The sequence below is a fragment of the Monopterus albus genome, unplaced genomic scaffold (genome assembly GCF_001952655.1).
Source record: "Monopterus albus unplaced genomic scaffold, M_albus_1.0 scaffold293.1, whole genome shotgun sequence".
In the NCBI taxonomy this organism is placed as follows: domain Eukaryota; kingdom Metazoa; phylum Chordata; class Actinopteri; order Synbranchiformes; family Synbranchidae; genus Monopterus; species Monopterus albus.
In genome coordinates, this window is record NW_018128173.1 from 367,712 (window position 1) to 378,431 (window position 10,720).

At 42.0% G+C, this 10,720-nt stretch overlaps 1 protein-coding gene across 1 annotated transcript in view; it reads left to right on the top strand.

The window, feature by feature from the left end:
• Nucleotides 1–6: 6 nt before the first annotated feature.
• strn4 (striatin, calmodulin binding protein 4) overlaps nucleotides 7–10,720 on the top strand; it is a 26,637-nt gene continuing 15,923 nt past the window's right edge. The window contains exons 1-5 of the mRNA XM_020623198.1: nucleotides 7–164; nucleotides 8,252–8,355; nucleotides 8,526–8,602; nucleotides 8,768–8,846; nucleotides 8,982–9,167. Coding sequence (XP_020478854.1) covers nucleotides 21–164; nucleotides 8,252–8,355; nucleotides 8,526–8,602; nucleotides 8,768–8,846; nucleotides 8,982–9,167 — 590 coding nt within the window. The 5' untranslated portion in view covers nucleotides 7–20. The remainder of the gene's footprint in view (nucleotides 165–8,251; nucleotides 8,356–8,525; nucleotides 8,603–8,767; nucleotides 8,847–8,981; nucleotides 9,168–10,720) is intronic.

Consider the following 10,720-nt stretch of genomic DNA (forward strand, 5'->3'; position numbering starts at 1 on the left):
CAGCAGCAGCAGCGGGGGGCATGCCCGGATCGTCACAGCCCCGGGAGCCGCAGGACGGGGACTCGGGTATGACGCTTCCTGGGATCCTGCACTTCATCCAGTACGAGTGGGGACGCTTCCAGGCCGAGAAATACCGCTGGGAGGCTGAAAGAGACGAACTCAGGGTAACATTTCCTTACAGTTTTCCTGCTTTTGCAATGCTAACCCAAATAATGGCCAGGACTGACACTGCGAGAAGCTCCTTTGGTGCGGCTTTGTGACAGTAGCTTACACATGCCCCGCAGTCAGTCTCAGGATGACAGGATGCTAACGGGCTAACCATACACCTTGTGATAACCAGGGCGTGTAATTACTAGACAGTAAATGAAAACACAGGGACTCTGTGACCTCCAGCTGATGACCACCGAGAGCCAAACAGCCACCAGTAGCATTTAAACATCAAATAACGAGTATTTTCAGAATACATTCATCTTTTCCTTTCAGCCTTCAAATGAACACATAATCAGTTGTATTTCAAGATATAGAGCACCTCACTAGACAATAGAGGTCTATAGCAGCCAACAAAAGCAAGCAAGCAAGCTACCCAGCAATGAAAAAGGTAGGTAAATAGGTGTGCCTACCTTGTGTCCTTGATAATTATGCATCAAATATTTGCCTTGACCAGACTCCTTTAAGATAGGCTGTGTTTTGTTATGTATGTGTAAGTAGATGGTTATTGGGTTTTCATGCTCCTTGGGGACAAATCTGTGGTTGTCCTATTGATGCTGACAGCATTACACTGCCGTGACTTCATGTTGAAATCACTGCTTTTGAGAACGATGGATATTTGAGCACCCGCTGTCAAAGTTGTGCCCTCAACTTAAGAAGGTGCCACTTTATAATGAGAAATGGTTTGATGGCAAGTGAGAGGAAATGATTCGAGTAACCTTTGACCAAGGCTTCTGTTCTCAACATTAGCAGTTTTTGTCCTAAATCATATCATACTGTGAAGTAGTGAAATTGCTGGAATAATGTTAGTTTGCAGTAAAGTTTGCGTCTGTGTATCTGGTGGCATTGAAAAGAAATGAATGTTTTAAATTTAGGCCTGACACACACATGGATGAGTCAGTGCTGTGGTGTTTGAACATGACTGATAAATGTGTCATGTGGTTGTGGTTTTCAGCATCTTCACACTTTTTTGACAGTCTTAATTATTGTCAGTAAAGTACCATCGAATCCACAACTAAACGTGTGGCTAGTGCTTGCAGATTCTGGCTGAATATTTAAGAGAGACAATATCAAATGACCCACCACTTAGAAACACACGTGTTGTCTGACTTTTTATTAGAGAAGCGATCTAGTGACCTTACAGGTCATCACTTTGAAATGACTAGAGTCAGTGCTACAGAAATGGACTATGTAACCATTCTTCATGCATGTGTGTAACTGAATGAGGCCAAGTATTTAAGGTTGTACTTACTTGTCAAATTATTCCAGGATTAAGAAAGGCCAGGAAAGCACACAATGTTTTTGCTCTGCAACTGGAATGAAAAACGGTTCATCTTTTCATTCCTAAACCCATATGTGGTCTCTTCCTATAAACACAGTTGGCATGTAATCAGATCTTCAGAAGTTCATGAGCTTGACCAAAAACATAAAATAAAATAAAAATTGCCTCCCTCCTGCCATTCTGCTTCCCACTTTGCCCTCAACTCTAACTGATGTAGTTAAAACAGGAGCTTGATAAAATATGGATGAACAATAACAAACTGGCTGTGCTTGCTGCTCTTATTGGCGTGTGTGGGAAAAAGTGGAAATTGAAGTCAGACGTAGGCCAGCGCCATATCCAACATGCCATTGATGCTTGTTATGGAACTTTGTTTGTTTGTGTGTAGGCTACTTGCTGCACACGGTCTGGCTTCACGGGTACAGTTAGCACCACGTCCTGTGCTGAGAGAAAGAGCGGCTCACTGGAGTGCCAAACAGGCAAATTGACCTAGCTTACATTTTAACACCCACATGCCTCTGGCTTTTGTTGCCAACATTCTCACAGGGCTCTTATTCATGCCAGTTAGCATGCCCCTGGGCCGTGTCCTGTATAGTTGGCCACATACTGCGCAAGTGTCCATAGAATATTTAGCTCCTCTTGCCTACACATGACATTTTATGGCCTGCATATGTTTAATAAAGGAGCTGAACACAAGATCTTAGTTAGCAAAAACAAATGAAGCAGAGCCATCACCAGTATTTGACAGAGCTTATGAAAATGTTGCTCTATGTGTAACAGTGTGGATATCTGTGTTTGTTGCATAGCCCTTCTCTGTGATAGTGTAACATGTGCTGTCTCGGAGAGTGCTCAGTATGAAAGGCCACCTGTGGTGCCATGTCTCAAGTGACAGGCCAAGAATGATGGAGTTCCCCTGCTCTGGGCCAGGTGGAACACCCCAGGCCGACCATGGGACAGGCGGTGGTGGCCTTAGCAGGCGTCAAACCAAGTCACTACACTTACTCGGGACACGTTTATCTGTCCCTCTTTGCATAATTCTCATTTTCAGATGTTTAATTTTATTAACCATCTCAGTATTTTTGTACAATAGGTTAGTGTTGACTTCATGTTAATTATGGCCCAGGGGCCTCTCAGCCGTGACACACATGACATCCATATGTACTGCTTTACTACAGTACATGCCGCCTGCCCATGCAGACTTGCAGCACTCCTCTTGTTTACTTGTTTAAATTTTTAATCTCTCCTTAAGTAATTATTTTCATGTTATTGTATTTCTCTGTTTCTTTCCTGGCTCCTCCTCTGAAATCTTTTTCCTTCTCTTATTGGAGCGCATTCATGGCATGCAGTATTTTTGGCTTCACTATGATTACCAAGCATCTTGTCATCAAACTTAGGCAGCAAGCCTCCAGTTAAATCTCACTGACACACACACACACACACACACACAGTTCCAGAAAAGTTCATTGCTCTACTTGTTGGATTGTCTCATGGGGATGTAGGGATGCGAAGAGGGAGGGTGGCCAGTGGAGGAGGAGAGCTGCCCTTGACCCTGTTCTGCAGCTAGTAGAGACAGGCTGACAGAATGGGCTAAATGTGTCGGCCGCCCAGGCTACAACAAACTGTGAAAAGGTCAGCGCAGTAGGCCGGGGGGGGGAACCAACTCACAGGAAGGAGATCAGATGACGCAGCAGGTTTACTCGCTGCAACGTTGCTTTTTACACTGGTTGAACGTACATAACTACATTTACTCTAGGACTGCACTTAAGTACAATTTTGAGGTATCTGAACTTTAGTAATTTCATTTTCCTGCTAAATCATATTTTGACCTCACTACATTTTTGAGGCAAATGTTGTTCATTTTACTCCACTGCATTTATTGGCTAACTTTATTTAGTAATTACTTTTCGGAATCAGATGAATAAAACAAAGTACAGTACAACAATAAGGCTTTATTGATCTTCAGTGGGAAACTCACAAGCTACCCAGCAGTAATTCAAAATATAAAAATATAAGGTAGTTTAAAAAAAGCTCCAGCTTTACCAGCTGCAACATTAAATGTGATGAACACAATAATGCATCAATGATTCTGATCCATGAATATGATACGCATTAATGTGAAAATTAGTACTTTTACTTTTGGGACTTAAAATATACTTAAGTAACATTTTTAATGCAAGACGTTTTCTTCTAAAAGTATTTCTACTCTGTGGTATTGTTACTTCTACTTAAGTAAACAATCCGAGTACTTCTTCCATCACTGTTTTTGTACTTTAACCTTGTAGGTTTACCACTTTAATACAAAGTAAATAACCACAACAGACAAACTAATAATTTAGTTATTCGTCAGCATGGGTTAGTTTTAATAGAACATTTTACTTAAGTTTAATTACAATGTCTTTTGACCAGCTGCTGCACAACTGTAGTGACTGTCTCTTCTGTTTTGGCTTTTATTTTAGGTGTCTGACTTTTAATAAGACGGCCGTTGATAACCAGTGAACGCACTGTTTGTCTCACTTGTTGGCCTGAGTCCCACACACAAGTGAAAACAAGCATGTTCCAGTCTGAACGTGGCAAAGGGCAGAATAACAGTAAGCAGTGAGAGCAAAAAAAAATAAAAAAATGTAAAAATGGTAGGCGTTTTTTGTTAGCGTATTGTGTAGAAAGGAAGTGTAAGTGAAAACAAACATCTTCAGAGCTAAATGAATTGGTAAACAAGTGATATGATGGCAACAAAGTATGTGAACCCTTTTGGAAAGGGTTGGTCATAAAATGTGATATGATCTTCACCTAAGTCTCAAGATGGACACAATGTGCCTAAGTTAATAAAAAAAATCTTCTCTGTCTTTATTGAACAAACCCATTAAACATTCATAGTGCTGGTGGAAAAAGTGAGTGACCCCTTGGATTTAATAACTGGACAAACATTTGGCAGCAGTAACCTCAAACAAGCCCTCGCAGCAGCTGGGGCTCCAACCTGCACTACCTTTAGGAGGGATTTTGGGCCATTTGTCCAGAGCCACTTCAGCTCAGACATGTTCTTAGGATGAGTGGTGTGAGCGACTGTCTGGGGCTCGTTCCACAACATCTCTACTTGGATGGGTTCTGACTGAGCTGCTCCGAAAGGCACATATTCTCTGTTTCAAGTCATTTTGTTGTAGATTTATGTTGATGTTTAGGGCCACTGTGTATGGTAGACTCATAAACAGAGATGTTAACTAGCTCCAGTGATTCCTTTAAGCCTTGACCTGTTACACTGAGCATCTGTTTTACCTCAGTGAGTGTTCAGCATTGTGCCTTTGAAGTCATCTTCGGCCATCGCCAACTTCTAACTCTAACGTGAGCATGGCGCTACCTAAGAAGAGGAAACCAGGGGATGCAAATTGCAGTTTGCACCAACTTGAGAGTTTATTATAGTTTTATGATCTGATGTATTATGTGGATGGCTTTTTTTCAAACTTCTATTAAGGATTGCTCTAACATCTTTGATCATGTAGTAGTTGGTAGCTGGGGCAGCACAGTGGTGTGGTTAACGCTGCTGCTTCACAGCAAGACGTTCCAGGTTCGAGTCCCGGCTGACCCGGGCATTTTCTCTCTGCGGAGTTTGCATGTTGTCCCTGTGCTTGTGTGGGTTCCCTCCGGGTACTCCGGCTTCCTCCCAAAGACATGCAGCTTAGGTTGACTGGTGACTCTAAACTGCCCGTAGAAGTGAGTGTGTGTGGTTGTCTGTCTACATGTCAGTCCTGCAGCCAGCCCCCCTCCTCTGATCCAAAGTCAGCTGGGATTGAGTCCAGCCCCCCGCGACCCTCATTAGGATAAGCAGTATAGATGATGGATGGATAATTTGTAGCTTTGACTGTTATTTTTGTGCAATAACTAGATCTTATAAAATACTCTCACTGTTTTACCTATAACCATTAACTTATAACACTGAGTGGCAGCCTGTCCTTCCACAGTAGGAACACAACATGACACTGGTGCACAGGGTTGTGATAGCTATCTGTGTGTGAGCAAGTTGTAGCTTGTCTGTGTGAGTAGGAGTAGAAATGCATGCCCTGCCCCTTAAGAGGGAAGTAGACACATTCCAGTTAGAGGTGGAAATTACGAAGTACTTTTCTGATTCAAACAGTTTAATTCAGACTGAGTGTGTACATTTTTGTTTTTTAAGCTAAGCCATTGCATCACTGTTCCCTTCAGTACCATTTAGGCCTACATAAGAGCCAGGTATAAAGTGAAGAGCTCAGCAGCTACCTTACTGCAGCTGCAGTAGTTGCCATAGTATAATCGTTGCTCCTAGCCTTTCATTAGGTTTTTAAGCAGGACTGTATCAAGGTTGAGCTGACACTGGTGTTTTCACTCACCAGTAAGCTACTGATTCAAACACTGCCACTCTGCCCTTCTGTTGAATTTAACTGGTTTTACCCAAGTTGATGACCTGCAGCAGACCACGGTATCAGAACAGACTGTGACTTTGAAGATCTCATTTTAATGTAAGCTGTGTTCCATTTGCTCTTAGCTGTTTGTAACATACATGCTGGCTCTGATATCTGGACCTCTTAACTACTGTGGCACTGTCTACTGTGCACAACAGCCAAGCTGTGCCTGGTTTGTCTTTTAGCATTGGTAACATTATGTTACATGGCAACAAGCTTTTGTACTTGTGTGAATGTACAAATACAGAATAGCATCTGCCAGTGTTGGGGAAGTTAAACTGAAAGCGTGGCTTTGCAAGCTACCAGTTACTTGAAAAAGTTGAACTACAGCAAAGCTGCTCTAGGAAGAAATCGACTTTGGTTAACAAAAGCTACTTAGAAAAAGTAGTTCAAACTACACTGTATAAAAAATGATCAGACCGACAATGTAAATGTGATACAAAAAAGTCACATGCCAGCAAAAGAATGCCACTCAGCTGAGTTTACTACGTGAGACCTAAACATGCCCTGGGCTTTTCACGGAGACAAAACCGCAAGGAATATGACAGTTTTGTCGTAAACAATTGTGGATTTTGTGTTATATGACTACAGCTAATACAGTAAAGAAAAAAATGTACCTTGCACCTTTTTAGACAGTGAGAACAGCTCAAACACTAGTCTAAATAAAGAGCCTCTCTCTTTATTCGTCAGACTCTCTTGTTTGTGTGACCCATGAGCTGTCTCTCAAAGTCCTTATTTAACACGCCGTTCTGTCTGGCACTGAAAATATCCTTGCCAAAGCTGAAAAGCCGCTCAACATGCAGCTCGGTAAAATAAAACTACAAAATAAATCCATTCCTTTTTCCAAGTTGTTTGTAGTTTCAGTAGTTAACTATACAAAATGGCAAAATAGTAGTTTAACGACTTAAATCCCTATGCACATATGAATGTAGTTCATATTTGCAAGCCAGCAACCTCCTACAATGTGTATTTAAACTCCTAGTTTAATTTCATGTAGTTCACTACTCCACAACGCTGGCATCATTACAAATGAAATGCTCAGCTGGCTAGCTATACAACAGTTTGTATAAGGTTAAGCAGAGTTTGTTTCACCAGTCTTACTAGCTTGTTAAATGACCATAGTGTTTCTCGATATGTCCTTTCAGTGCTCGATACACAAAACATTAAATTCATTAGTTACTGGGCTTATTTTAAGCACCTCACTGCTCCTCTGAGGTTAGGCCAAGTATAAACTACATAAAATGACCTGCAATTCGCAACCCCTTCGACTGTGCTTGCATTTGTGACATGCAAGCTTTGACAGTTATCTCCAAAATTCTCAGATAAGCATATAAAATCACATAGCGTTAATCTGGATTACTCAGCAGCAGTAGTAGGGTTTGCTTGGCAGATTATGCTGTGTTCCACTAGCCCTCCTAGCTGGTTACGTGACTGTGTGTGTGTGCCTTCCTGGTTGATTGACTACCCTCTCAAGTAGACTGAGCGCCTGCCCCATGAGACAGTGTTTTTAGACTGTTCTAGTTTTACAGAGTTGCATATGTGTGTGGGAGCAGACTCGTGGACACAGACAGGAGTGTGCAGAGGAGAAATGGACTGCAAAACAAGCAGTACTAATGCCTCAGTGCAAGAGAGAGAGAATGAAACTGCAAAACTAGTGTGGATACAGTCACCTATATGCAAATCCAGAGAGCAGAAAAGGGGCCAGACCTTTCTTAACCTACTTCTAGGAACACTAGGATTTTTCTCCTTCAGCCATTAGGAGAGCAGGATGTTTACTGCCAGGTATAAACCACAGTTTTGCTGAAAAATTATTCCCCTGTTAAACATAGTTCCTTTAAACCTGTGATGTTCACTGCGGCTGTGAATGTCACTTTCCTCAAGGTAAGGATTTTATCAGCTCAGTGATGAAGGAACCGGACGGAAAATGAAAGGGGAAGCACACAAAGGAAGGATGTGTCTTAAAAGAGGGTATTTGAACTTGCCTGGTTTTGTTTTTCCCCCTCTGTGGATGCACAGTGAGGCCTCGGTTAGGTGAAGTTAAAAATAAGAGCCCTGTTCCACAACCCTCTACTTTACTCGTCGGGATTCTCAGAAGTCATGTTTGTTATGCTTGTCACATAAAAAGTTTTTCCCTTTGCGGTCGTTGCTTGTGATCTCTGTTGATATGAAGTGCTTTTCTTTTGTCTAATACATTTAAGTTAGAGTCTTGATGGCAGTTTGAATTGATTTTTGGTTTTTATGTGTGCTGATATCTGCGGCTGTGGCATGTGTGTGTGCCTATTTTGAACGTAATTTGTACGGCCCTTACCGTTCTGTGAATGTGTGTGTGTTTCAGGCTCAAGTGGCATTCCTACAGGGCGAGAGGAAAGGGCAGGAGAATATGAAACAGGACCTGGTAAGGCGGATCAAAATGCTGGAGTACGCCCTCAAACAAGAGAGGTAATGCAAACACCAGGAAACTCGCTCTTCCTGTCACTCTCTCCTCACATGTGTTATCCAGTCTGTTAACTTGATGCTGTTTATGGTTTAGGCATAGTGATTTGACAGTGCAAGGTTTAATTATATGCACTTGTCGTGCTGCCCTCATGTGGTCTTTTGTGGGGTTGCAGGGCGAAACACCAGAAGCTGAAGACAGGAAACGACCAGAGTCCTGGAGAAAAGAAAGCAGAGACTGAAGCAGACCTTCGTATGTTGAAACAAACTGTTACATGCTCTTTTATTTGGAAATACTGTACTGTTGACTGCTGTTGCATCTTTACCTTCTGCTGTACTTCCAGAGATTCTGCTTTTCAGTTTCTGCTCATGCCTTACTGTAGCACCACTACTGACCAATCTTTTTTTTTTTTTGTAGTTCCCAATGGGCCAGCTGAGTCAGACTCTGAGCCAGCCAATCAGATGTCCTGGAAGGAAGGACGTCAGCTACTACGGAAGTAAGGCTTTACTTTCGTCCCATGACCCTATCCATCAGTACTTTATCACTGGTTTTAAACTTGTAATCTAGATCTGAATGATTAATTTATATAGATGTGGGTGTATATTGATTCTTTTTTTTCCTGCAAATGTAGATATCTTGAGGAAGTGGGTTATTCAGACACCATCCTGGACATGCGGTCTAAGCGTGTGCGCTCCCTGCTGGGGCGAAGCAGCCCTGAGGCTAACGGACCCCCACCCGGTGAAGCCTGTCCCGAGCCTCAGCCCCGGGCAGGCGGAGAGTCTATGTTGGTCAGACAGATAGAGGAGCAGATCAAGAGGTGAGACTGTGGAAGCAGATACTGTCTCTCTGCTCCACAGATGCGAATAGTGTTGACACCAGCAGTACCCGCAGTTTGCAACCCAAAGCTAACATCTTAACACACAATGGATGAGTGAAACAAAAATCCAGTTTTTTGTTTTTTCTTTGTTGTTCTAGTCTTGAATAAATTACTTTACTATCTATGAGCTTTCCATACCTGTTGTTATATACCGGTACTTTACCTGCATAATTTTTTTCACCTGATAAAATTATACTGCTTATATAATTATTGTCAGAATTCTGTTGGCAGATATCAGTCTCATAGACTTTCAAGTCTCAATCACCCTTTACAGGCATGGCCTAATTTACACATCATAGCACATTGTGATTGTTTATTTTCAAGCTTTACACTGATCCATACAGCACTGCACAGAGTGGGTTCTGACAAAGACCTCTTGCACAAAGCAGAGCAGGGGTTGACTCGGCTCTTGTAATGATCTTAATCAGGATATGCTATTTTAAATCTGACAGTCTTTGTAATAATGCATCAGTGAGTGGCATACTGATAAAAAAATAAATAAATAAACAGTGCTATGGAAGTAGAAAGAGATTTACTGTACAGAGAATGTGTAGGTGGCTATAGAAGCAGAGAGCTGTGTCATAGCACAGAAAATATATGTACCTATTAGATATGGTCATGTACAGATGAAACTTGTGAGGAGAAATATTTGAACCAAAGATAGCTTATCAAAACTGTAATGTTTGGTCTGAGTAGGGAAGTTAACAACTGATAAAACCTGTTTAAAGACAGCTTTACTGTAATGTAGACTGCTTCGATAATATGGCATTATGCAGCATAGCTGATGTCCTTCTGCCTCCCACCGTAAGGTATTGTCCTAAATAATCTTTTCGTCCTAAATAATCTTTTCGTAACACGTGGAGGGACTGTAAAGTATGCCCTCGTTCACCTTTTGACCTTTTACTTCTCACTGTCTTGGCATCTCTTCTTGTCAATAAAACCAACCTCTTTTCCCAGCCACCTGTCTCTCTGTCCTGTTTCACGAGCTGTCACTCTGTGACTCTTTAGAGCTGTGTAGTGTCACCTCTGCCTGTAGATGTATTGTCTGTGGTCCAGGGTCATAACGCAGGGTATTGCGCATGCTGCCTTCTCTTTCTACATTTCATTCTTTGAGTCACATTTACACTGTAGCCCAGTGCTTTTTTTGATTCATCCTCCCGTAAAAGGAATCTTTTTCATATTGTGTGAGTGTATGTTGTGTATTTATAGAATGAAGTATTTGTTTCTGCGTCTGTCTGCATTGGTCTGTCTCTCATCTGTCCGTGTGTTGGCCTCTTCCGCCTCTCTGCATGACTGGATGTTTTGTGTCTCTCTCCTCTTGCCGAGTTCAGAGAACCGCAGGAACAAGTTACAAGGCATGATGTCGGACTTCCCCCCTAAACCTACCCCACCCCCCTCGGTATCAGGACAGGCTCGTTCTGGTGAAGGTAAGACTTTCCCACCATTAAAAAAAAAAAAAAAAAAACCCTAAACTATTTTCTCCCGCGTACTCT